This window comes from Sceloporus undulatus, chromosome 4 (assembly GCF_019175285.1).
Source record: "Sceloporus undulatus isolate JIND9_A2432 ecotype Alabama chromosome 4, SceUnd_v1.1, whole genome shotgun sequence".
NCBI classification, from domain to species: Eukaryota; Metazoa; Chordata; class Lepidosauria; order Squamata; family Phrynosomatidae; genus Sceloporus; species Sceloporus undulatus.
Genome location: NC_056525.1, coordinates 127,913,126 through 127,940,954, shown reverse-complemented (window position 1 = coordinate 127,940,954; position 27,829 = coordinate 127,913,126). Strand labels below are relative to the sequence as shown.

The 27,829-nt window shown below is 45.9% G+C and overlaps 1 protein-coding gene across 1 annotated transcript; it reads left to right on the top strand.

Annotated features, from left to right (window-relative positions):
- LOC121929044 (dynein axonemal heavy chain 2-like) lies at positions 1–27,829 on the top strand. The gene is made up of 29 exons (XM_042464364.1): positions 1–159; positions 947–1,186; positions 1,764–1,949; positions 2,291–2,438; positions 5,346–5,538; positions 9,181–9,381; positions 9,488–9,644; positions 10,703–10,877; positions 12,162–12,325; positions 12,498–12,659; positions 13,023–13,126; positions 13,619–13,775; positions 14,018–14,100; positions 15,666–15,846; positions 16,485–16,623; positions 17,300–17,517; positions 17,697–17,795; positions 19,177–19,302; positions 20,653–20,763; positions 21,514–21,702; positions 23,032–23,135; positions 23,843–24,032; positions 24,173–24,353; positions 24,487–24,614; positions 24,707–24,859; positions 25,654–25,779; positions 26,101–26,319; positions 26,818–26,935; positions 27,798–27,829. Exons 1-29 carry the CDS (start codon positions 13–15, stop codon positions 27,827–27,829), a joined length of 4,431 nt encoding a protein of 1,476 aa, XP_042320298.1. The 5' UTR covers positions 1–12.

The following is a 27,829-nucleotide window of genomic DNA, read 5'->3' as shown; positions in this document are numbered from 1 at the left end:
AGGATCATCAGCATGCTGTCCCCAGAGGAGAGGGGCCTTTTCAAGGAGCGCATCCGCTACCTAGACAGGAAGATCCAGCCTGGCCTGAAGAAGCTCCACTGGTCGCTCAAGGGGGCAAGTGCTGCCTTCATCTCTGAATGCCGACTGCATGCTAGCAAGGTCAGAGTTCCTCCTCCTGAAAGGGGGAGGGGAGGTGGAACCTGGTAGTGGGTTGGGGGTGATAACTGCAGCCATCTTTACATTCTTTGGCCTTCAGGCAATCTGGTGGCATTGAGGGACATGAGGAATGTCATGCAGAGCTGGCTTTCAGTGCCTTCCAGGGACACAATGAGATTTAAAAAGTGAGCTCTTGCCTGTTGATGTATCAGACCACCTCCACCTTTGTACCCCCTGGACAGTGAAAGTGACAGTCCAGAGGCACTTCAGCCTACAAGTCACATCAGCCTTCACCTGCATAGCCATTAGCGAGAGATTGTGGAAACTGAAGTCCTGAAGGGCCACATTTGCCCACACCAGGTTTTTCATATCAGAAAGTTGGATCTGGGATTTGGTGAGCCCCCAGCATCACCCATCACTGATCTTTTATATGCTTTTGAGTTGGTAGCTTCTATGGCCTTCATTTGTACTGCAGAACTTGCGAAAAGAACCAAGATCCCTTGGTCCTTTTTCATGGCCACTAAGCCATCCCCTCCATCAGGAAAAGCCTCCAGTCTCTTAGGATGGTTGGTCTTCTTCTTTCCCCTCCTGGCTGCCTGTGGATTCCTTTGTTGTTCCCAGTGGTACAGGAATATAGGCTTAACCAGTTCTTTTCTGCTACTTTCCACATGGCTGAAGGCTTCTTCCCCAGGTTTTCCCCCCCAGCATCCCCCTCTTTCAGCAGGGAGTCCCATTCTTAATCACAGTTTGGAGTGTATCCCCATGCTTTCTCCTTTCTGCTTTCCCACAGGTGCAGACCATTGTGAATGAATACAAGGCAGCCACCTTGGCGATTGCTCGCAGGGCCCAACAGATGAGTGAAGCTTTGCTTGTCCAGATCACTGGCAAGAGGGTCTACAATGACCTGGAGTTTGAAGAGGACCAAAAGGAGCATCGAGAGTCCATACAGAAGAAGCTGATTAATTTCTACGAAGACAGCATTGCTGTCATGAGGCAGACATATGAAGTCTTCAAGAATGATGGGCCAGAGGTGAGTGTCTGCTTTTAGAACGGTGTACTTGGAAATATTTTTTTTCTGAAACGCAGCTCTCAAAATCCTCAGCCAAGTTGTAATCCCAAAATGATACTTTTCTAAACCCTGGCGTAGCCTTATGTATAGTTTGCTTCAGAGTACATTGGAATGAATTGAGTGGCACCAAAAATAACTGAAGCACACTTTGCATTTATTTCAATAAATGTCAGCAGGTGACACTATTGTATTTCTTCATATTGCTGTAAGGGACACATTGGAATGGCAGCCCTGTGGGCTGAAACAAATAAGAGAAGGATTGGAAAGAGCACATTGCCTTGAAAACAAGGCCAAGGGGTTCTCTGGTTCATCTGGTCATGGACAGCAGTTATCCTTCCCATCACTGGGTTAAATGGCTTGTGGAGGAACTGAGGAACACTGTTGTAAACTTGATCCTAAAAAAGCCTGAATAATATGTTGTCCCACTTGTCTACCTGATGACTTGATGCCTGGTGAAAACCTGCTGCATAGGTTCTCAGTTTGGATTTTGTGAGGGTCTTTTTGACAGCAACTGTACCCCATTGCCTTTCCCCCTAAGGTCCAACAGTACTGGTACAATTACACCATTAAGATGAATAAGATGATGGAGGATGCCCTGAGGTTGAATGTCAAATGGTCCCTGATGGAGCTCTCCAAAGCCATCAATGGGGATGGCAAGACAAGCCCAAACCCCCTCTTCAGGGTGAAGGTGATTCTGCAGGACAACTATCCTCAGACCCCTCAGGTAAGCCTTAAGAAGTCCACTATCTCTCCTCACTCTGGACTCTTCTGAGGGCCACTGGCAAAAGATGGAAATCCTCATCTTTCCAGCCATTTTGGAATGGAATATAGAACTCCAGCCATGGGCTTAAGTGAATGGTGGAGGATGTGTGTGGGAGTAGTTTGCTCTTGTTTTAGAGTTTCACCTGAAGTTGTGCCAAAGGAAGCATTCTGAAGTGAGAATCATAGGTAAATTTTATAATAACTCAGTCCTTATTCCTGAGTGGCTTTCGTTTGACTTTCTTTCTGAGGTCTTGCTTTGGATCCTTCCCTTTTCTGATGACCCACCAACTTCTGCTCTCATAGGTAGAGTTTTCTCCAACACTAGTCCAGTTGGCCAACATGGTCAATGACATCAGCACCCACTTGATCGCCAGCATCGCTGTCTTCCGTCACCTCCCAGAAATTCTTGTCAGGCGCAAGTTTGCTCGTGACCCCATCGCTACTCTTGTGGGTAAGAAGAGATCCTTGTACTCAGTGGGGTTGGCTGTTTGTTTTGAGATCTATAAAGCAGCTCAGATGTTGCTTTTTCTTCAGAGATGAGCCTGTTCTGCATGCAAACCTTGTGGCTCATATGCCTCTCACAGACCAGATGGTCCACCTTGCCTCATATGTTACCCCAAACACAGTTCAAGCTTGAATATTTTGGAAATGGGGCAGGAATGGCATTTGTCCCCAAGACCATTTTTCTTTGTTTTCCTTGCTCCTCACTCATACAACTTGGACTCAAGTAAAAATAATAAAACTATAAAAGGAGCATATTAAAAGCAGAAGCATTCTGAAAGAGCACTGTAGATTGATAAGAATAAAAGCTATGAAAAAAACTCAGGAGAACTGAAAGATCTTCACTTGATGTTGAAATGACATCAGAATTGACATGGGGACGGGTTCTCTTAAGAACAGGGCTGGCAAAAGTTACTTTTTGTACTACCACTCCCAGAATCCATAACGTATTAATAGATTATTGGTATTCTAGGAGTTGCAGTCAAAACAAAGTAACTTTTCCCAGCTCTGGAAAGGCATTCCTTAATTGAGGCTCCTTCATGGAGAAGACCTTTCCCCTAGCTTTACAATGAAAGAGGCTAAGTCACCGAGTCTCCTTTGTGGCATGCTTTTTACCTTAAGTTTGCCGGACACTTTTGACCCTTGAGTTGCAAAAGGGGGATGTGGGAGGTGTCCCATCTGGTGGCCTGTGGCCAAGGGACACCCATTCTGTGAAACCACGTAACTGTGAGCAGCCTTGAAACCTGGGTTGTACCCTACATTCCTTGTACAGCTGACAAATGCTAACAGTGAAGTTTAAGCAAAGGGAGAGGTAGAAACTTAGGATGGTGCCTTGCCTGGCCAACTGCTTTTCCTCCTTTCCCTTGAGAGCTGACAAGAGTGTTGTGCCCCCAAGAATGCCAGCCTGTGGTTGTCCCTGGGGTTCAACTTGTTCCTACTTAGACTTTCTGGGAAATGAAGGAGCAGAGATCCTCTTGGTAAGAAGAGACGTGAGCTTAAAATGTATTAGCCTGAAGGACCTGGGAAGTGGGATAGCAGACCTTCAGAACATCATTAAATGAAGTGGTAATTTATGGCATATGTGTTGGGAGGGATGGGGCATGCTTTCATTTGTAAGTTTTGAGTGGGGAAAGCAGCCAAGCTGAGTCTCTTCCCTGTTGGCCCAGGAGTCATTATAACCATCTTTAGCAGTCATTGCATACAGTAGCCAACAACTCTAGAAGAGCCGGGTGAGAGTCGGGATTCTGCAGTGGTCGTGTGGGACCTCGTGCAGACAAGGAGAGAGGACTACTCCAAACTCCAGCCATGTACAAGCTCCTTGCCTGAGTCTTCGGGCTTCCTCCTGGTTTTTGTCTTCTGTTTTCTGCTTTTTTCCCCCTGGGCTGAGGCCCAGGACATGTTCTATGTTATTCTGCTGTCACTTTCCCTATTCCCTGCTGCACAGATGCTAGTGCATGAGGTTTGTTTGTGTCATTGTATGATTCATGACACTGGCTTCACAGTCTCCTGAAAGCTTTGTAAGACATCTTGAGGAGGGAGAGGGGCTTGAGTAACAGAGAAACTGTACTGATACTTTCAACCTGGGGTGGGAGCCTGTCTGCATATCCTGGAAGGAAATTTGGCTTGTACCTCACAGTTCCCGATGTCTGCAGTCTTTGTTTTCTCTGCTGGCTTGATAACTTGTATGTCACAAAAGGCATGCAATGATAAGGAAAATAATGCAGAAAATGTTTCAGCACCTTCTGGGTGACCTGCCACCTCCATGCAGCAGTGGGCAGTTTCTGTCCTGAGTCCAGGATCAATTTGGATCACAAACAGAGGGAATGGTTCTGATCCATAGTATCTTTTTTTAAAAAGGAAGAAAAATAAGTACAAACCACACATGACAGAGGACAACCTTGGTGGGTTCAGGAGCCAATTTTCTCCAGAGGTCACACAGACTACCAGAAAGCAGGGAAATCACCACAGTAACTAGGACTCCATTTCTGGTTTTGAAAAACAGGGGTATTACAGATATGCAGCACTACAGAGGGCCCAGGAAAAGGGTGAGAACCTTGCTGAGAACTAATTCCTGGGTAGCTCCAGCCCATCCATACTCCACCAGTGTACATGATGAGAATTCTGATCCCTGTCATCTCATATTCATTACTTTACATGCACTTATTTGAACAGCACAGATCTGTTGTAATATGCATGGGGTTTTCTTTTCCCTGATTAATGTGGTATCATTGGCCAGTTTTTTGTTGTTGTTGCACGCCTTCAAGTTGTTTCTGACTTACAGCAACCCAAAGACAAACTTTGGCAAGATTTGTTCAGTGGTGGTTTGCCCTTGCTTTCCTCTGCGTTTGATCCTCATTCCAAGTCAGCATGGTGTAGTGGTTTAAGCATTGGACTATGACACTGGAGACCAGCATTTAAATCTCAGCTCAGCCGTGTAAACCCACTGGCTAATCTTGGGCAAGTCACACTCTCTCAACCTGGTAGATTAACCTGTAATTTCCTAGGCCACCCCGGATCTGTTTTTTTAAATGCCCTTCATGTTGACTACCTTCCAGCCCTCTGCTAGAAAAGCCAATTTTAGTGACCAGTTTCGTACATTGATTAAAAGGTCATCAGTTCCATGTTTGGGTTCTTAAGAGCTCAAGGATGGATGCTCTTTGGGCCTGGTGAATTTTGTTTTTTATAAAATGACCTTGTGGGAATAGTTCTGCATTTCTAAAGCACTTCTATAAGGTTCTGGGTTGTTGCCTATAGACTTTAGATGCCCTGGGCTTGGCATGAAGGTACGGCATGTAATATTTCATTGGTGCTGAGTCTTGGCACCATCATGGCAGCTGATTTCTTTGTCATTCTTCAGAACGGGATGAAGACATAAAGAAAATCCAGTCACAGATCAGTAGTGGCATGCAGAGCAATGCAGCACTCCTCCAGGGCTACCTGAAGACCTGGGATGTCTACCGTGAGATCTGGGAAGTCAACAAAGATGCCTTCATCAACCGCTATCGACACCTAAACCCAATGGTGTCTTCCTTTGATGCTGACACTGCTCGGTAAGAAGGCAAAGAGATGTCTGTAATGCCACTGGGAAGAAACAAAGCTGTTTCTGGACTTCTCATTGGGGCCTCTGGTTGACCACCATAGGAAGCCAGATGCTGGAGTAGATGAACCAAAGTAACCTGATGCAGCCCAGCTCATCTTATGTTACTGCATAGATATTTAGAGCCTCTCCTTTATTGATATGCATTATGTACAGTATCTGTGTGTAAGGGATGGAGTGGCAGAACCACTTTGATCCTTCTAATTCCACAAGTCAAATTTCGAGGTAGTTGGTTTTGTGAGCAAGTAGGTTCTTCTCATTTATTTTAAGGAATATACGTGACCCACCCAGGGATTGTTCACTGTTGCAGGAATCAGAAAAAAGGTGTTCATCATAGAACCACCAGTTGCAGAGGTTGGAAAAAGTGTCTGTTTGCACAGCACTTTCTGGAATCCTCCAGCTGACATCGCCAATGGCGATGAGTGGTGGTTCTGCAAGTTTTTGTCCACCCTAATAGGCATTCCACCAGAGCACGGCCTTGGTGCAAGCATGGCTGTTCCAAAAGTACATGTGGTCCAGAGCTAAGGCCGGCTTCTGGGGAGAAGGGCAGGGGGCCAGAAGACAAGAATAAAGGGTAAGCAGCACTGATGTGGGGAAAGGACTATCTGAAAGACAAAGCTTGAGTTGGAAAGATTTGGGGCCAGCAGGAAGCAATCGCCTTCTGCAAGGCAGGCCAAAACATGCTGTGCAAGGTAGTGCCAGGATTACTAGGAGCTTTGCCATGATGAATGTCATGGTCTGGAACCTGAATTTCTTCTGTCATGCCATACCAACTCAAATGTGGTTACCACTAGCAAAACTGGCAGAGGTTTAGGAACCATGGTCTTAATTCAGGCACAGATTGCCTCCAGACCGAGTCCTGCAGTGTCTCATGATGACATTCACACATGTCTATCTTACAAGGTGGATGTTGACCTTGACATTCAAGGTAGCTGCTGTCCCAAGTGAAGCTGGGCCAAGTGTGACCCAGAGGCTCTGTATTATACACCTCTCCTAAAGTTTGCAGCTGGAAACTCACAGCCTTGTTCCCCACCCCACAAGATTTGGAGCATCCTACTCTTAGCCTTGGCTGAAGCCAAGTTTTTTGGGGGGAAAGGGTGGAAAGGCCTGTCCTTCACCTTTGTCATGATTTCTCCCTGTCCTAGGGAGGGGGGCATTTGTTGTGGAAACTGTTGTGGAACATCACTGTGTGCCCCTCTGCAGCTGCCCTGTCCCTTCGCTGGAGGAGGCTGGAATCCAGTGCTGTTTGAGGGATGGGTTTGGGCAGAATGAACAGCAGGCAGAAGAAAACCTGTTTCCATGCAAATGTCAAAAGTGACTGTAGAAACCTAAACTGGGGGGAGAAACGCTGAGAGGCTGAGTGCAAGGGGGATAGTTGTACAGCTCTCCCCCTGGAGACATTCCATTAAGAGCTTTGTAAACAAGATCCAGCTGCTGCAGTAGACTAAGCAAAGAGGCCTGGAAACCCATATCCCACCTCCACCCCACTCCAGACACTGCCCAGTGGGGCTGGCCTTACTGGAGAAGCTGGTGGGGGGGCATGGCTCAGGCACTGGGCTGGCCTTGAACAAAATCCTCCTCTTTACCCTGGTGGACCTCCTGTGTGCCTAGTGGATGTCTAGTACCTGGGGTGGGCAGTAGGCGTAGCTGGCCTAATGCCCTAATGGGAAGAGGAGAGGGAGGGGGTGGTAATGGTGGCCCGCAAAGTGTGGCATTTCTTGGGGTGACAAGGACCGCTACTTTTGAATGACACCTTTATAGTGCTTTGATACTGTTATAGCACATTGATACTGCTTTATCATTATCTTCATCATCGTTATTATTCTCATTTACATCACGCCTCTTCCCCAGTTTGGGACTCAAGGCAGCTAACAAAAATTAAAACAGACATAGTGTCAAAGTTGCAGTATACAAAAGTTAAAAAGCAATTAAATCATCAGGAAATTGAAAGCAGTTAAAAACAAACTATTAAAGAAACCCATTACCACAAACAAAAGTTCGCCACATTATAAAAGGGCTGTTTCTCCTAAAATATTAATTTCAAAAGCCTGCTATAGTAAAAAGGTCTACTATCGGCAAGTTTCCTATTTTTCTTTAGAACAGCTCTGCATGCTGCACCATCCTGGGATTTGTAGTTTGGCACTAGAACTCTGGCAGAAGAGTATAAACGCCTCATGAACCTACCAATCCCAGGATTCCATAGGATATGCATGTATCCCTGGCAGTTAAAGTGGGATCAAAGTATTGTAACTGTGTCCTATGAAAGGGACCAGTGATACTTTTAAAAAGCAATGTATCAACTGGTTTCAAATTCTTCTTTGATTACTGTAACAAGAAATGCATCACTTGTTGCTTCTTTGAAATCGTGGGGGAGTTGGGTCTGTTTCTGTATTTTTAATGCTTCTGTGGTAGGAAACAACACCAAGTAATCTATTATTTGTGAGTGAAGAGAAATGGCACTCTAAAGAGTTAATGGGAAAAAATTGCTTCTGCAAAATAACATTCCAAACTGTATCCAAGACTTTATCCTATTTTTTTTTGGTAAGGTTATAGTTGTTCTTGTTTTTGTTATGTACATGCCCTCAGTGTTTTTTCAAGGTGCAAAAACACCAGTCCCTTCCCCAAGGAGCATCCAGTTTAATATCATTATGGGGGGGGGGGACAAAAGGAGGCAGGTAGGAACAGGGAAAGGATAGGTGGATCCAAGTCTGCAGGGCAGCAAATGAGTCTTTGAGGGAGTAGGAGACCTTTGGAGGTGAAGATGATAGAGGTGTGTTGGGAGGGATACAAGTGTGGAGAGATAAGGAACTGACAGACAAGGGCACCCAGGGGTTTTAAGGAGGGCATGGTAATGTGATGAGAGCCAGAATGATTGTGACAGCAGAGGGCTGGGTAGGTAGGAAAGGATCAAGATGAGCCAAAGTAAGACTAGAGAGAAGGAAATCTTGGTTGTTGAGGCAAGATACGACCAGGGCATGCAGGGAACAAAAGCAAAAGGGAAGGAAGAACCAAAGATAAAGCCATAGCATGGCTGATCATGTTGTTCATGGATGAGGGACGCTTAAAGGGAAGGCTTGGAAGTTTGTCATATGCAGGTCCTCCAGCCTTGGATTTCAGGGGCGCACCTCTTCTGCTTTCAGGAATGCTATTCCTCCAAATACCAGTTGCTAGCAGGATGATAAGCAACAGGGACAGGTTTGGAAAATTTACTTTGCTGGACTAAAACTCTCAGCATCCCCCAGCCAGCATGGCTTGTGTTCATCTTAGTGTGCGTGCGTGCGTGCGTGCATGTATTTCTGGGAATTGAAGCCCAGAAAAAGTAACATTGCAATCTCTGCAAAAGAGGCCTGTGTTCTAATCCATTGGGTTTTCACTGAAATGCAAAATGCATTTGCACAAAGGTATCTTTTGGTCAACTCCTAGAAGTTTCTGAGGCTTACTTGTACAGCCCAGGCTTGGTTATGATAGGAATTGGTAGAGCAGCAGTGACATTTTATTTGACATAATATGTCCCCATCCCCCCGGTAGCTTCTTTGCTGCTTTTTCTTCTGCTCCAGGAGGCCATAACTGTTGTTCATGTGCCTATGTGCCATAGATACATGGAGGTGGCTAACAATGCCCAGAAGGAGGAGACGGTGCTGAGCATCCAGTTTGTGCTCCTGGACTGCTCTCACCTTAAGGCAGCGGTGGTCCAGCACTGCATCGAGTGGCAGAACAAGCTCACCCACCTGCTGAATGAGATGGCCAGCAGCCGCCTGTGGGAGCTCCACACCTACCTGCAGGATAATGCTGCTGAGTGAGTCCCGGGCCCTGGTTCCTGCCCCTTGCCCAGGGCCTGGCTTCTGCTTCATGCCCCCCTGCCCTATCCCACCCTGCTCAGAGAAGGCTCCTTTCTCCCACAGCGTCAGCCGGCCCCCGCAGACCCTGGAGGAGCTCAGCAGAAGCCTCCAGCTCCACGAGACTCTTCAAAACGAATTGCCTAAGATTGAGGCGCAGATCCCACCCATCCATGAGCAGTTTGCCATCCTTGAAAAGTATGAGGTGGCTGTGGAAGAAGAGGTATCTGTCACTTGCCTCAGATGCCACCCCCCCCCCCCGAAAAAGAGGATGTGCAGCCTATTCCCAGTTTTCCTGGCTAAAGTGATCCCACTCCTAATTCTCTCCTCTTCTGCTGAGGTCGACAGTCTCAGTATTAGGTTATGCACCTTTCTGAGGGCAAAAGGCAAGCATAAATTTGATTGGTATCGGGGGACTGATGGGGGCCTGGAGAAGTGGGAGGGAGGATGCACCCTTTCTAGATCTGTGCAGGCAAAGCAGCAGGCTTGCTAGCACTCCCCAGATGCTCAGGCTTCCATTTCTTGGTAAAAGAAATCACATGGGCTAAGAGTGGTAGTTTTCTTTGAAAGGAAAGCATGGGGTGCAAGGATGGGGAAATGTCCGCTACAGGCCATATGCAGTCCCTGGGGATGTTGTTGTGGACCCAATGTCCACTCCACTCCACCCCACCTTTTATTAACTGATTGACTGATTTCATTCAAAATGCCCCTCTGCATCCTTTCAAGGATGTGGGGAAAAATTTTATTCTTTCTTTCCCTGGGCTGTTTTTGGGCTGAGGGGAGCTTTTTCCAAAAAAAGTAATGACTTCTGTTCACTTCTCATTTTGGAAAAGAAAAAAAAAAGACTTCTTGGCCTAAAGCAGACCTTAAAAGACATGAGGGAAGTGCATTTGTGCCCTGTAGTGGGTGTGTGGGGTATGAGTCATTATTTCAGAAAATTTTATTTATTTATTTATTTATTTATTTATTTATAAAATGGTAGTGAGTGGGCACAGAGATGTGTGGCCCACCAGGATCTAATGAGACATGTGAGCAGCCCTGACTTTGAAAAACTGCTCACTACTGCTTTTTCTTTGTTGAGGGTGGGCATGGGGAGAGGGTTGAACTTTTAAAAATTGTCTTTTCGAAACTCAAGGTGAGCTTCCAGTCACCCCTGGGTTTAGGAAAAAAAAATGCAGAAAATTGCCTTCTTTCAGACCCTCCTGTTGCTCTAAGACCCACCCTTCTGCTGTGATGCTTCCCTCTGTCATCTCTTGTTCCTCTTCTCTTCCTCTATTCTAGGTTCTGCAACTGTTAGGAGACCTCAACTCAGAGTGGCTGGCCTTCCAGCAATGCATCCTGGACAGTGAAGTCATGCTCAAGAAGCATAAGGAGAAGTTCAAGACAAGTCTCATCCATTGTGCAGATGACTTGAAAAAGAAGGCTCAGAGTCTCCTTCAAGACTTCGGCACCAATGGTGAATGGCCGCACAGAACACAGTCTCTCTTCTTTTGCCCTGCGATGGTCAAAATTCTGTCCCTGGAAGGATAAAGAATATTGTCCCTTTCTTCTGGGAACACCATGTCTGAAACCTCAGCCTTGGTTTGCTTGTTTCAAAAGTCTTGGCAAAATCTGTAGGGTTTGATTGCAGCCAGCTCCCATTATTTTGTAGCCATTGTCAATTATCACTTAATGGCCTATAGCCAGCATCTTGGCTTGTAAATGTATGTCCTGGTTCTCTTGCATGTGGACTGCAAAAGAGGCTTATAGTTTGATCCTGGGTATGTTTATTCAACTTACAATCTTTAGGAAATAAAAGGAGAAGCTGCCATCACATCCTGCCCATTGTCAGGTAGACTGCAGGAGCAATCCACTACATATGGGTTGTCTCCATGTGTCAACTGCTCAAAGCAGGGTTAAAGAATTCTAACCCAATGTTACCATTGCCCTCAAACCCACCCCCTGCCCCATTTTATTTTTCTGCCTTGCCAACTGGTTGCTTTTTTTTCTTTGTCTCCCCTTCTGTCTTTAGGAAGCTTGTTATTTAGCAAAGATTTGTTAACTGGTTAGGCTTCAGAGGCAACCATGTCTGATCCTCTGCAGTCACTTTTAATTTGCTCTGGCAGCAGCCATTTTGAGAGCAAAAGATAAAGATAGTTATATTGGCCATGGACCAAACAGATGTGTTTGTGTGTGTGTGTGTGTGTGTGTGCGCGCGTGCGTGTGTGTGTGTATTTTTAAGAAAGAGAAGAAGACCGGGAGGCAGTGCTACAGCACTTTTTGTTTCTGATCTGGAGACAGTCCAAAAAGAAAGGGTGCAAAGCTGTATTTAGCTACATGATCTTATTTGGCCCACGATCTTGTTTATTTCCAAGGAAAACATGCACAGGACCAGATGTGACCAAGTGTATGTGTCTCCCATGTGCTTTTCTCATGTTGTCTCTCCTCCCAGGCTAGTATATGGCACAGTTCGTGGGAGGTTTCATTTCTATAAGAGCAGGATAATGTAAGATTCCCTTGGCCTTCATGGTTGGTTTCTTAAACCCACAGGTTGATCATGTACCATTGCCCAGCATTCTCAGATTTTTGAATCTCAGGAATCAACTCTGCCCCCACCCACCCAAGATGAGACCCAAACCCAACACTGTAGGCCTTCATTGCTTCTTTCTTTGAGAAACCTTATTCCCAGGGATTGAAGGAAGGAAGGAAGGGACTTATATTCATTAGGCTTTATTTGTTTTGTTTTATTTTTCTCCATTAGGTCCTTTCACCAGTGCCTTGTCTGCTGATGCAGCGCTAGACCAAATTGCAGCCATGAGGCAGTTGCTGGCCAAATTGAAGGAGGAAGAGAACACTCTTCGCTCTAACCTGGGCATCTTCAAGATTGACCAACCTGCCTCCAAAGACCTTCAAAAGTTGGAGAGAGTAAGATGGCTTCCTTTCTCATTCTTGCTAGAGAGGAAGAAGGTTTACCATGAGCCACTTGATCTGTATCATTCAATTTTATAACAGCAGAGAGAGAGAAAGAAGTTATAACTCCTAGTGTAGAACTGAAGATGATCTCACCAAGTGCTGACCTCTCCTGTGTGTTCTGCAGGAGCTGGATTACATTCAGCAAGTGTGGGAGATTACAAAGGAGTGGGAGGACCACTGGAATGAGTGGAAGAATGTAAGCTTCAAGACTTTGAAGACAGAAGTGATGGAGAACACGGCCTTTGCACTTTTCCGGCAGCTGAATAAGCTGAGTAAGGAGCTGAAGGTAAGTAGGAACAGCAGGGGTATGCATGTGTGTGCTGGGTGTTATTCAGGAAATTATCAGTGATATAGGAATCATTTTCTCATATGAGAGGAAGCCCTTATTGGCAACTGGGAAAAAAAAAACATTTTGCAGGACAGGACAGATTCTCTTTTTCCCCCTGTGCTCCCTGTGTAAATAAAACCATCCTCCAGGCATCCTTCGGCCTGTTACAGTTAACATTCCATAGATCTGTGTTGCAACCTCTCCTTGAGAGTGGAGGCAGATGCAACAAAACAGGTGCTGAAGAGTGTGACAGATTATATCTTTCAGTTTTCCACTATTTAATCTTTTAACTCTCTGGTTTTGTTTTATTTTTGACACAAGGATCGGAACTGGGAAATAATTGAGACTTCCAAGTCAAAGATCGAACAGTTTAAGAGGACAATGCCCTTGATCACTGACCTTAGGAATCCAGCCTTGCGGGAAAGGTGGGCAGCTTGACTCCTGCTTATGTTGGCCTTTTAGAAAGGGTTAAAGGCTGTTTCTGGGAGGCATCTCCAAGGGTTCTGTGGAAGGTTTATGTTCAAGGGCTCAGTGGAAGGTATAAATACTTACTCCACCTTGTGGCAGAGGTTACTTAATTGTATTATAAGATGGGTGGGGCAGTGTAAATCTCCCACACTTACCTGTTGTTGTTGCTTTGGGATGTCTTTCTGTATCCACCATGTGTCCTCAAAAAGATTTGCCTGCAGCAGGAGCATCAGAGTGAGGAAAGCAGTATCTCTCATTATTACTAAAGGAAAATACTGGGGGTGGGGGGTGGGGGTCAAAGACAGGGGAAGACTGTCAGACTGAGGAAAGAGCTTTCCTGACCTGCTTGTGGACAAACAGGGTGCCAGAGTGAAAGGGAGGAGAAGATATTCAGAAATACTTCTGCACCCTGGGAAAGTTGGAGCCTGACCAGCTCTGTTTTTCTGTAGACACTGGGATCAGGTGAAAGATCTGGTCCTCCGTACATTTGATCAGGATGCCGAGGATTTCAGGCTGGAGAATATCATTGAGCTGGGCCTGGATAAACATGTGGTGAAGATTGGTGAGATCTCTGCCTCAGCCACCAAGGAGCTGGCAATTGAGCAGGTGAGGTCTGCTGTTTGCTGCTGTTGGGCCACTTGAGTAAAGACCAACCAGAAGGCTGAGATTGAATGCCATTTGCAGGACCCAGGGAGACCTAGTTTGTCCTCCCTGATTCTCCCCCACCCTCAAGCAGGTCCTGCTTTACTACTAGAGTGCACATCTGTGCTGAGTCCAACACTTCTCCACATAGACACCTACCATATCCTCTGCCCATCTGACACACTGCATTTCTATCCTCCTTGCAGGCTCTCATAAACATTGCCAAGACATGGGAAACCACCTCCTTGGACATTGTGCCCTACAAGGATAAGGGACACCACCGAATCCGGTAGGTCTACAAGGTACACCCCAGCCCACAAATAAGAGAAAGGTGGTAGCATACGCTTAACACAGTAATGTTTGTCACAGCTATCTTGGGCATCTTGGAATGTATTCTGCATGGGACTATCTCTGGGAACTTCATCTGTCCCAAATATGCCAATGTGTGGATCTTAGTGGGTGAACTTGCCATATGGACATATTGTTCATTTTACTGCAATTGAGCTGCCTTCCCGTTGTTATCTGGGCACAGTGCAAAGTTCTGGTTATTAATTTCTCTAACGCCCAAACTTTATCAGACAGGCTAGGAAAGGCCCAATTTATCTCCTCAACCTGTTTGATCTGAGAGACTTCTTTTCTTTGTGTTCTGACCATGGTGTGAAAGCACAGTTTGGCTAGAGATATGAATTATTTCATTATTGTGAAATGAGTATTTTCAAAAGTTTTCTTTCTGCTAGGTGAGATTACAAGAGATTTTGTTTATTTTTATTGTTGTTGGTTTCAATACTTTCTGCAAAAAAAATGTTTGCAGACCAAAAAATTGTGTTTCTGCAAAGATGCTCATAAATAAATAAATAAATAAATAAATTTTGCAACACTGTGCTGCTTTCTTGATGGAGTGTCTCAACATATCAAGAGCCATAGAGGATGAGAAAATGTGTCAATATTCTTTATGTTTGGCTGTGGAAAGGTTTTTCAGTCAGTATCAGAAAGCAGAAGGGCAAAAAGTTCTTCTGAAGATGTTTATGCTTCAAGGAAAGGGGAAAAGACTGTGTTCAGAATGAGTCTGTGCCCCACCCCAAGAAGAAGAATAATGCCTGCAGCAAATCTAGGCTTTTGCAGAACACTCAAGGGCTTCATTGGCAGAACTTGAAGGAGAGAGAGAGAGTAGGGGACATTCCAGCAGGATTTGTAGAGGCTGGGGTTATAGCAGGAACCCTGTTTCTGCCACATGCATCATAGGCAGAGCCATGCTTTGTGCTTGGTTCCCATCCAACCTCCTCCAGCAGTCATTGGGGAGGGCTTTGGAATCCTGTACTCATGAACTTCCAGTCTTGGAAACAGCAAGTGTTGAGATGGCCTTAAGAAAAATGTCAAATTCCATGATTAGGCCAACCAAAAAGGCACCAAAAATGTGCATGTATTTGTGATCTTCAGAACTCTTAATAAGGCAAGGTGCCCTGATGATGGAGAAGCTGGGCTCTTCAAACAGAATGGAGACAGTTCTGAATTTATACTGTTCTTTTGTATTTTTAAAATTGAGATTCAAAGCTTTTTCCTTTCCCTCTTTACAGCAAACCCAGGGGCTATTTGGGTGAAATCTAATACTGTAATATCACATCACATGATTAGCCCATCTGAGAATTTGTAGACTCTTCTTCTCTATATGTCAAGATGACATGCAGATTAGATGACTTAAATCAACTCTCCCTCTTTTTCTCCTTCCCTTTCCAGCCTACATTTTGTAGCACCTTGCCTGATAAAGAGATCTGAAGATCTCAAAAGCTAAATCCATTTTGGTGCATTGTTGGTTGCTTGATAAAGGTATGGATCATGAATTCCCTGTCTCTGCAGAGGTACAGAGGATGTCTTCCAAGCCCTGGAAGATAACCAGGTGGCCCTATCCACAATGAAGGCCTCACGTTTTGTGAAGCCCTTCGAGAAGGAAGTGGACCGTTGGGAGCGCTGCCTCTCGCTCATCTTGGAAGTGATTGAGATGCTGCTTGTCGTGCAACGACAGTGGATGTACATGGAGGTGAGGCGGCCATCTGACAGACTTCCATGGCTAGTTTTGTCTCTTTCCTTTAATAGACATCTCTGCCAGTGTCTCTTTTTACAGGGGCAGAAAGCTATCTTGGTGGCAGGAAGAGTCTTTTTGTGACTTCTTGTTAGAAGTGAGCATCTCTCTCCTTGGGATCTAAGGAACAGATCTCTCTTGGTGATAACAAGTGTGCCTCTTAATAAATATAAAGTGTTAGCAAGTCACAGGAGTAGTCACTAGTGGATGCCACAGTGATGGCTGTTGTCCATTTCTGTGGAAAGAGTAAAGAGACTCCCTAGTGAGAACCATTCTCTTCCTTCATGTTCCTCTGACCATTTTTATTAGTCTCCCATTGCAACCTGGAGAGAGAAAAATTACCCAGAGTCCTTAGAGCATGTTGGAGGCATGCCATATAGAATTCTGGGAATGGGAAATTTGACCCTTCTTTGAGGGATGCTATCCAGCTCCTTCTCATTCCAGTCTGAAGCGCTTATTTGTCAATCCTTATCATTGTCACTGTGGAGAAGGAGATCTGGTGCCTGGTGACCCTTAGGCCAAAGGTGAAAAAGAACCTTTGCTTTGGCATCAAGTGATATCCATCTTACCTCCCTCCTTTTGCATTCTATCACCAGAACATCTTCTTGGGTGAAGACATTCGCAAGCAGTTGCCTAGTGAGTCAGCTTCCTTTGACCAAATCAACAGCAGCTGGAAAACCATCATGGACCGCTTCGTCAAGGACAACAATGCTTTACGGGCCACCCATTTCCCAGGTTGCTGCTGCACCTTTCCATCCTATCGGAGGACATGTGCAGGGGTGCAAGGGGAGGGACCATAACTCATGGCAGGGTGGGGAGCAGGGGGAAGAGCACATGTTCTGTGTTTGTTGCCAAGGAGGAATCTGCATAGTTTGGGGGAAAATGAAGATGGCAACAATGGAGAGGGTGTTCTTGTGAGTCCTAGCATCATTTTCAACCCTCAAAGCATAAAGGTTTTGAGAAAGGGGTGGATGTGGAGTCACCCACCATTTTGAAGCCTCTTCTGGCATCTATCATTTTGAGATCAGCTAAATGCAGCCATCCTGTCTCAGTCCATGTCCATTCCTGTTGGGATTTTTTAGTGTCTTTGGGGCCTTCCCCTGAAATAGTGGCTGTCGGAGCAGCTTGATGGCCCCAAGACATAAGATGATTTCCTCTGTTCGTAGGGATGGAGTTGTTTGGTTCTGGAGGGATACTGTGGAATTTACTGTGGTCTAAATGAGGAATAGTTTGGGAAGGGTGAGGGAGTAGAGCAGCAGCAGGTGGGCAAGAGATGGAATGTGGCTGGAGGGGCTCATCATCATCATCGTCATCATCATCATCATCTGTTGCTGTTGCTGCTAATAATCATGGTGATGTGGTGGGGCAATGACTCCCATTTGATTTATTCTGGGATCCTTCCTCCCCACAGGACTACTGGACAGGCTGGTGGAAATGAATGCTTCCCTAGACGAAATCCAGAAGTCTCTTGACATGTATCTGGAGACCAAGCGCCACATCTTCCCTCGCTTCTACTTCCTGTCCAACGATGACCTTTTGGAAGTCCTGGGTCAGTCACGCAACCCAGAAGCTGTCCAGCCCCACCTGAAAAAGTGCTTTGATAACATCAAATGCCTCAAGATGCAGAAGGTATGACTTTGGATTCCCAGTGAGCACTCCTCCTCTGCCCAGCTTGCTCCAATTTGCTCCTTAGTATCTTTTTATGGGCATTTCCATAAATGAAAACTAGCCAAAGCCATCCTTTCCTGCCTTGCTGTGAGAGCTAAAGCCTCTTTGTGGTATGCACTTGTTCTCTTTTTTGTTCTCAGATTGGCCTGACAAACCGATTTGAAGCCTTGGGCATGTTCTCCTTGGATGGTGAATATGTAGATTTCACACACTCTGTGCTACTAGAGGGACCCGTGGAGGTGAGTCCTGTTTTTTTTTTCTTCCTTTCTCTTGCCTAGCAAACATTTTGCAAAGTAAGTTCGATTCTCCATTACAGAAATGCAAACTGTACTGTGAGCTCAAAATCCATACTGTATGTATCCAAAATCCTTTATTAGGATAACCAAAATGACATAAGTATGTAGAGTGACCTTGTTGAACCTTTGAGACTAACTGAAAGAAAGAAGTTGGCAGCATGAGCTTTTGTAGACTAAAGTCTACTTCCTCAGATGCATTTGGGTAACACAAATAAATCAATATAAAACAGCTTGGAATCTTTTGAAATCTTCAGATCTCGTCATCAGGTAAGAAGCTGATAAGGAAGTGAGGCTGGGAGATGAGAAAGAGGGGGATCATAATGTATTTGATCTGCATGTCTTCTGATAATACTGAAGAGGAAGATTTTGTTGCAGACTCGCCCGCCAGTGGGGTTAGTCAGATGACATGGTAGTATTAGGTTTTGTCTGGAGTAGCCTCTGGGCATGCTGGAAAGAGGAAGGGAAAGCTGGCACAAATTTTTGTGCCTTTTTGTTTGGTTTAATAAAGTATTCCGGAACACAGTGTTATTAGGATCCATACATTATGAATTTTGGAATGTTTCCCTTGCTGCCTTCTCTGCCGGCCACAACACATCCTACCCTGTGAAGAAACTGTGTGCACATCATGACAGTTACAAATGCAGCAGACCCACAGTTTCAGGTCCAGGTCCTCAGCATCACAAGGCCTACCTGACCTTAGAGTGGAAACATGTTGCTCTAGAGCTCCCCCCTTTCTGGAACTGTGCTTTGGGTTCCAGTGATTTTGGGTTTTATTGATGAAAATGGAGCCATATGCTCTCTTTCAGTCAATGCAATCTATACAACATCTTTGTAATGAAAGATTGAGGGTTCTCTTTTGTGGCCATGGGGCCAAATTCCAATTTGAGAAATGGTTTGGAATGATACATTCCAGAAGGAGATGTCACTAATGCCATAGAGGGGAGGGATCAAGAACACAGGAAAGAGGGTCAAAGAGAGCACCTGGAGCCAGGCATAATTTCCACCATTTGGGACATTTTGCCGCCAAGCATAGAAAACATACAGAAACTCAATCCTATGCATGTCTTTAAAGTATTAATCCCTTTATTGCCCAACTCTTATATCCAATCAGAGATAAGGACTTGGTTTCTGTTCATAGGGCTGGGGGTGGAGGAAGAAGGGGCAGAGCCTGCACAAAAAGCTTACAAGCTGGATGAGAGATCCCCGGTGATTTTTACATTATGTGGAGTTTTTGAAACTTGAGAGGGAACAACTTATGTGCTCTCATCTTCTCTGACCCCAGAATGTATTCACAGATATTCATGTGTGGTGCTTACTCTTGCAGGAGTGGCTGTGTGACGTGGAACCTGCCATGCGCTGGACTTTGAGGGAGGTGCTGAAGAACTGCCGACTTGCCTTGAAGAAGATGTTGACCAAGCGGGACAAATGGGTGAAGGAGTGGCCTGGACAGGTGACTTGGGAGGCCAGAGGAGGACTGGGCATGCTCTGCTGCAGTACCATGCTCTGACTAAGGACTTTTTCATAAGGGAAAATTAGAAGGTTATACTGGTCACAATGCAGGGTCATCCAGAGCATTAGGGACAATTTTGCAATTGCTTTTCAGACAATGCTGTGCACAAACTGGTCAGAATCCAGACAGAAAGTGAAGTGAATCAGGGAACAAGCATTTTTGCAAAAATACCATGTTTTCATTTCCAGTTCATTCACAAATGTGCTTTATTTATGTAATTGCAGCAGTCTGAAAACCATGATTCTCCCTGTTCCCAGATATCCCATGGTTCCTTGCTGTGCCAAGGAGAGGGAGGCAGACTTGTTCTTAAAGGGACACACACAACACACACACCTCTTTCCCTCGCATGGCTGCTCTCGAAGGCAGAGAGAGAGGACATTTTGGAATTCCTCCTGTACAGGAGGAAGAAATGGAGGATATGTCCTGGAAAAGAAGGACATCTGGGAGTTTCAGGCAGGTTTATGGACCAGCCCCGTCCTCTTTCTCTCTTGCGTGTGTGTGTTTGTGTGTGGTTTTATAGGAGTTTGTAAAGGGAAACCCCAGCCTGCCTTCCTCTGAAACAGCTTCTGGGGCAAAGAGGATTTTCCTTCCTGTTTCCCTTCTCTCTCTGGAGCATGTGTGTGTATGCACTTGTGGAAATGACAGTTTGGAGCATGCACAAAAAAGTTATTTCCAAGTTAGGAATGGGATTTGTCCTCATCTGTCTGAAAACCAAATTTGTTTTCGACCCATTTTCTTGCTTAAGTAATGTGCTTTTAACCCCTTGTTGTGCTCTGTGCGTGATAAGTATTAGCAAATTTGCTTGCTTTTCCAGGATGCCAACACTTTAACTGTTTTCAGAATGGAAGCACATAGGTCCCCGTGTGAAAAAGTCATAAGCTGGAAGTCCCATTGTGATCTGTTGTTCTTTAGCCAAACATGTCTGTGTCTGTATGCATTTCTACTCTTAAACATAAGAGTGGGCATTTGAAGCTACCTTGTAGATACAGTGCAGGACACGTGGGAAGGAAAGATTATGCAGTACTTGAAAGCCTTTTCAGTTGTACTGTGAAATAAGGCATTTTTATGCAGTGGAGGAAACTCTCCTTGGGTGCATTGCTCCTTTTGTTTGCTCTCATGTGGAAATATTCTGGGTGAGGGTTTGTGCACCCAAGAACAGTCTCCTCCACTACACAAAAATGCCTTATTTTCATATTTCATAGGGTTTCGCTGGGGATGGTGGCAATGGTAGCTTCTGCAGAAACAGCCAGGCCCCTTATTCATTCTTATCCTGATTTCATCCCCTTGCAGATGGTGATCACTGCTAGCCAGATCCAGTGGACAGCTGACGTTAGCAAGTGCCTGGTCACCTGCAAAGACCGCGGTGACAAGAAATATCTCAAGACCATGAAGAAGAAGCAGGTGAGAAAAGGCAGCAGCTGAGGGGCCACAGTGGCTGGCTGTAGAGTTTGACAAATCTGCCTTGTTCCTGGATTTCTTTAGGACCCTGTTGTGATTGTACTGGCACGTTTTTAGTGGTGCCTGGTGGTAAACTAATGCTCACACTTTCCTGCCTCCACTTCTTTCCATCCCCTCAGACCTGGCACTTGGTTACTTACAAGTGGCATGGAGTGGGAGAGCTGCTCCAAGTTGCTTTTCTTTGGGGATGTCTTGAGGGGGGGAGCTGGAGCCATGGGGAAATTCAAAGTGGGGCACACCGCCCCCTTTGCCCTCTGGCTCTCCAGTGTTTGGATTTAGTGCATTCAGGCTGGGAACATGTTCCCTTCCTGTGACATCCAGAGAACTCACATATTCGCCAAACAAAGGTGGTGGATATTCTCTGCTAGTTTTGGACCAAGTGCTTGCAGAAATGTCTCAAACCGGGAAGCATGATGTCTCTGTAAGACCTCCAGTTTGCCTCAAAATAACAGAGGCAGAGCATTGCTGGCTTGGACCAAGAGAGTTCTTTATACTATAGCATTAGCCTGAAAGTTGCCCCAAGGTGCCAACAGCAGCCCTCTTTCATCATTTATGTAGACATGCAACCTCCCTCCATTAATGAAACTAGCCTTTCAAGGTAGACTGCTGCTGTACACTGAAGCTCTGTTTTGCTATCATGGCTAGAAGAATTTGGTTGGCCTCTTCCTCACAAACAGGCCTTTTTGTGGGCAGGTATCCATGTTAAACAAATATTCGGAGGCCATCCGAGGCAACCTGACCAAAATCATGCGCCTGAAGATCGTGGCATTGGTGACGGTGGAAGTCCACGCCCGGGATGTCATTGAGAGGCTCTACAAGAGTGGCTTTATCGATGTGACATCCTTTGAGTGGCTGAGCCAGCTTCGCCTCTACTGGGAGAAGGTGAGAGGAGCCAAGCATGTGCCATTTGAGGAGGATGGAGTAGCATAGGTGGAAGAAAGGGAGTGGGCAAGAATGGAGTGTGTGTCAGAGAGAGAGAAAGAGACTGAAAGAAAAAGACAAGAGTGCTAATGAGTTTCTGCTGCTGCTCTCTGCTGGACAGAACGGTTAATACGCTACCTTCCCCACTTCATCCATTCTTTTGCTTCCCTCTGCTGTCTGTGGTACAGAACTGCAGCAGAATGTGCTGCTGGGGAAAGCCTGAGCCTGAACCATGGGTTTCTGAACTCTCTTCTTCCAGGTGCACCCTTACGGACTGGTGAGCAGCAGCCAGACTGCTTGATCAAGGGAGAACCCAAAAAGCATGTGGAAAGAGCTCCCATTCTGAGCTCTTTTTGCTTTTGGAGCTGCTCAGCTCTGGAATTTGCATTTAGGAAGTGGAATCAGGAGGTTGCCCTGAAACATGTAGCCTGCCTTGCTGGGACAAATCACACACTTTCAGCCCCAGAAAACCTCATGATAGAATTGCCTTAGGCACTAACAGTAAGAAATTACTTGAAGGTACACAGCAACAACAAACTTTCTACTAGGCCTGGTCTGAGACCAGGCTGTAGTTGATTTTCAGGAACCATGTGGGCCCCAGGCAAGATTGGGTACAGAACTAAAGCCAAAGTACAGAATAGAAAGAGGGATGCAGGCATGTAGTCAAACCCAAGCAGAGCTCTCAAGATCCAAGGGAAAGAAGAGGGTCCAATGTGCCAAAGCTGGTCCAGATCCAAGCCACCAACTGGGAAATGGGAGCAAGTGCTTATTAGATCCTTACACTAAAGCAGGAGTGGGGAATCTCTGGATTTTGTTGGACTGTGCCTCCAGTTAGCCCTTATGATTGGTTATGCTGGCAAGAGCTGATGGTATTTCAGTAGCATCTGGAGGGCCTCACAGTCTTCATTTCTCTTAGATAGGTGTTGGCCGGCGAGAGTCAGCTAACAGTGCTTGGGCAGCCAAATACTGCTGCCTCAAAAGTGCGCTTGAACCCTTCAGCTGGGCTTGCAGGAGAAACCGGCTGTTGGTAGCACAGGAGGTCAGGTGCTGGAATCTGGCTGCTGGGAGACCCATTTGAGAAACATCTGTCCCCCAGTATTTCACACTTTCTTTCTTCTGCATGGTGACAAAAAACAATGAGAGCTTAGAAAAGGCTGTGGCAGAATGTCAGTCATTTTACCACTGCTGTAAGAAGTGTCTCATAATTCCTGTGACTTTGGAATGATCTCTCCTCTGCCTTTCCTCCCATCCCATGTCTTGAGATGCACATGATGGAAACTTTGTTTTCAGGACCTGGACGACTGTGTCATCCGACAGACCAACACTCAGTTTGCCTATGGCTATGAATATTTGGGAAACTCTGGGCGGCTGGTCATCACTCCACTTACTGACAGGTACCCCATGGCATGAGCCTCTGGCCCATATTTGTTTTGGCGCTTGTTGAGGAGAGAGGTGGGCATGTGTGGAAGAGCTGGTGTGACTTTCTGACAGGTTGCAACCTGTGTCTTCCTTGTCTTGGTTGGCAAGCCGAGGGATCCGCTAAGAAGATCAGGAGGGGATCAGGAATGTATTTACCAGGCAAAATAAAGGCACTGGGCTCCCAAATAAATATACGAATGGATAAAAGTTTCCTTCCGTCCTCACATCTCTAGCATTGCTGAGATGAGACATTAGAAATTGCTCACCCTTCGAACTCTTTTATTTGTTGTGTTTGCATTCCCTTGGTCACTGTGCCTTTTTTCTTTGAATGCTTAAGCTGTATTTCTAAATACTCAACCGAATTTTTAAGTTTTTAATTTTTAAGTTATTATAATGCTAGAAATTTGGACATCACAGGATAATTTCATTGAGGAGGGCAGAGCTCTTAGTTGGGAGAACACCCTAATTTTACTCCCCCCTACCCATAGCTACACACCTGAGAGGGACACCGGAATTGAGGTGGGGGCCTACTGTATGCGGATGTGCAATGGAAACGAATGGAGTATAGACAGAGCAAGAAGGAGTACAGCAGTGGCCAATGAGAAGTGAGGAACCAACTGTGATGCACTCACAGTTCTGCTCTGAGAAAAAGTCAACAAGGTTCAAGTTGCTTTCTTCACAGGTGCTACATGACCCTGACCACAGCCCTCCACCTCCACCGGGGAGGGTCCCCCAAAGGCCCTGCAGGCACCGGTAAGACGGAGACAGTGAAGGACCTGGGCAAAGCATTGGGCATGTACGTGATTGTGGTGAATTGCTCTGAAGGTCTGGACTACAAATCGATGGGGCGCATGTACTCTGGCCTGGCACAAGTACGTAAGATGTAGTGTGTGGAACTTGTGTATGTGTCAGTTGCTGATATCACCAGGCTGGGTTCCTGATCCAATCCAGCACTTGAACTTCCTTTGGGCACCCTGGCTTTCCTCAGCTCATTGCCTTCCTTACCTCACAGACAGGCGCCTGGGGCTGCTTTGATGAGTTCAACCGCATCAACATTGAGGTGCTGTCTGTGGTGGCCCAGCAGATCCTTTCCATCCTCTCAGCTTTAGCTGCCAGCATGACTCGCTTCACCTTTGAAGGCCATGAAATCAACTTGGTGTGGTCTTGTGGCATTTTTATCACCATGAACCCAGGTGGGAATCTAGGAGATCTCAGATGGGACAAAGAGTGAGCTGAGCTGAATAGCAGGGGGGTGGAGTAAGGTAGACATACCTCTGTCATTGCCCAGTGCCCTGTACTGATGTCCTTCCCTGTGCCATGTTGCAGGATATGCTGGGCGCACAGAGCTTCCTGACAATCTCAAGTCTATGTTCCGTCCTATCTCCATGGTGGTACCTGACTCCACCCTCATTGCAGAAATCATCCTCTTTGGAGAAGGCTTCAATAACTGCAAGGTATTGCATGGTTGGTGGGCAAAGTGGGCACAGTGCCATCCCCTGCAGTGAAAGGCTTGCCAGAGCTCCAAATTCTTTTCTCCCATTCCCAGGTCCTAGCCAAGAAGGTCTACACCTTGTACTCATTGGCCGTGCAGCAGCTCTCCAAGCAGGACCACTATGACTTTGGCCTCCGGGCACTCACATCTCTGCTCCGTTACGCTGGGAAGAAGCGCAGGGTTCGGCCTGACCTTACAGATGAGGAGGTGCAGTGTTCTTGGCCTTCCAGCATAAAGCTGCATCACCTGAGGGAAGGGCTTGGCCAGGGGTCACACTTTCCCAACCTCCTGCTATACCGTGGCGCCAGCACAGAGAGTCCTTGGCTCATGGTTGCTGAGAGCTCTGCTGTGTTTCCCATCCCACACAATTCTTAAAGATTTCTGATACTTGTTTGTTTGTTTGTTTGTTTATTTATGGATTTGCTTATTTTCAGTCATTCTGGGATCCTGAGATAATGTGTAAAAACAGAGAAAGTACAGTATTATTTAAAAATAGGCTGAAACAATTTCCTGTAAAATCAGTTTTAAAGAAACTGGTGTTAGTTTTTTGTGGGTTTTTCGGGCTATGTGGCCATGTTCTAGAAGATTTTCTTCCTGACGTTTCGCCAGCATCTGGGGCTGGCATCTTCAGTTATGTGCGTACAGTGTGCCCGTGTCATACGTGGGCGCCTTTTACATGGCTTTCAGCTTACGCTGAAACTATTTGCCTTATGCGGAGGAATCCGGAATGGATCTCCCATGTAAGGCAAAGGCATACTGTATATAGCATGATCTATGTACAGCAGTGATGGTGGGCAGAATGATTGTCCACACAGGGGACGGGGCTTTTTTGTACGTGTGCCTTTGATGGCTTTGGGAATGATGCAGAAACCCCTCCACCATGGGATCCTCTTGGGGCGAGTGATAATTTCTGTTACGGGAGGCCTATACCTGCCACCTTCACTTTTGCTCTCCTGCTTCTAGGCTCTTTAATAATCTCTTCTGCTTTGGTTCCTTCTTAGGTTCTTCTCATGGCCATGAAGGACATGAATATAGCCAAACTGACATCCAGTGATGTGCCCCTCTTCAACGCTATCATTCAGGACCTCTTTCCGGGCATCGAATGCCCTGTCATTGATTATGGAAAGGTCAGCCAACCAGTCTCTGATCTCTTTCCTCTCAAGTTTTACTCAGGTGGGCTTAGCCTCTCTTTTCTGGGTAATGGGCCACCGTCACCACCAATTGCTGAGATGCTGCCCATCAGAGAAAGATCTCTCCCTCCCCCCTTCTAGTTACTCTCTGGGATCCACCACCTCATAGAAATGGTGGGGAAGCAGTAGCGTTCATTCCTGGGGCAGTGGGCTATAATACGCAGAGTAATTTACAGCGCTTTATAAATAAAGGTTCATAATAATAATAGCTTTTGGATCTCAGAAAGGTTTTTCCTTTCCTCCTCCCTTTCCTCCCAGATCAAGGAAGTGCTTGAGCAGGAGTTGAGGAAAATGGGGCTTCAGGTGATCCCCTTCACTATAACCAAGGTGATCCAGCTGTACGAGACCAAGAACTCCCGCCACTCCTCCATGATTGTGGGCAACACAGGCAGCGGCAAGACTGTCACCTGGCGTGCCTTGCAAGCTACCCTCTGTAGCCTGCACAAGAGCGGAGACCCCACTGGCAACATAGTCCGGGTCAGTAGGCTGTTGTGTTGGTTTTCCAGGACCTGTACTAAAGGTGGGCAGGGCAATGCAAAGAGCTGAATGGTCCCCTGCCTCCCTCCCTTGGCTCTGCCCATCTAGCTGTTTTCTCCTCAGCATCCCAATTCACTTATTTCCTGTCTTTGCAAGCATCTTCTTGGGCTTGGTGGTGTGGTATTCTTCCTTTTTAGCTTTTTGCTTTATCAAAGAGTCTCTGCTGGTCGGGTTCTGTCCTGTATTTTTTTTCTGTGGAATGGGTGTCATGTTGAATATTGTTGCTTGCCCTTGCCAATGGAAAGAAGATGCAAATTACCCATAGCCCCCAAGGAGCTCTGGCTTTGAGCCACCATAGAGAGCTGTAGAGAAATAAAGGGCAGGTGTGTGGTGGGTCTTAGCTAGACAGAAGGCCCCTTGCTTCCTTCTGACTGTGGCTTGCTCTCCCTCTTGCCTCCTTTCCTTCTCTCTTTCCTTGCTGGGCCTTCCTTCTTCCAGGAATTCCCCTTGAACCCGAAGGCAGTTTCCTTGGGTGAGCTGTACGGAGAGTACGACCTCAACACCAATGAATGGACAGACGGCATTCTGTCCAGTGTGATGCGAACGGCCTGTGCAGGTACTCCAGAATTGAACGCCACTATGTTGGGGCATGTGTTTATGAGGGAGGGAGGTACCAGAGATCTGGGTAGAAGTGTGGAAAGAAAGGCATCCATTTCTTAGTGGGTTATGTGGTGCATTGCCTAGGTAACTGCTTTGCACTGAGTCAGATGCTCGGGCCATCCAGTTCAGGCTTACCTACCCTGGACTAAATCCTATTGTTATCCATTAGAGTTATCTATGGGTTGGCTCACCATTCAAGAATGGATTGATTGGACCTATTCTAGGTGGTAATAAACAATAGGATGTCAGCCACTGTGTGGCAGTAAAGGTGACAGCAGAATCTGACAGCAGCATTGGACACAGCACAGTTTCCTTTCTAGGGTGAAACTTGTTGCAAGTTATGCAAAGGCCTGGAGTTTAAATCATGGGTTGGGGGTGCTGAGGGCTAAAGGGACCTTCTCAGTTTCTTCGTTTGACTTTTATTTCCATTATCAATTTGGCTTTTCATTTCCATTTTTAAATCTGTATTCATTGACAGCTTTCCAAATTTTGAAAGAAAACCTTTGCCTTCTGCATAGAATTTAAAGTTATTTGATTAAGTAAATGTCACTTTCTCCATTTCCCAGTCTATATTTGTACTCCATTTTGTTTATCTTATAATATAATTTCTTCATAACTTCTTGCAAAAAATCTCTATAAACCAGGATCTGTTTACTCTCCATGAATCTTCTTTCCAGAGAAGAATTATGATCATGTGTTATAATCTCTTTTTTTTTTGGGTCACTTCATAAAAACAAAATAAACTGTCACATCTCTTGGCAAATTAAGTTGTTTTGCAACTCAACACGTTCAAATTTCATCTCTGCTTACCTTTCCAGAAAATGAGCTAGAGTTGCGTCTTCTTCCATAA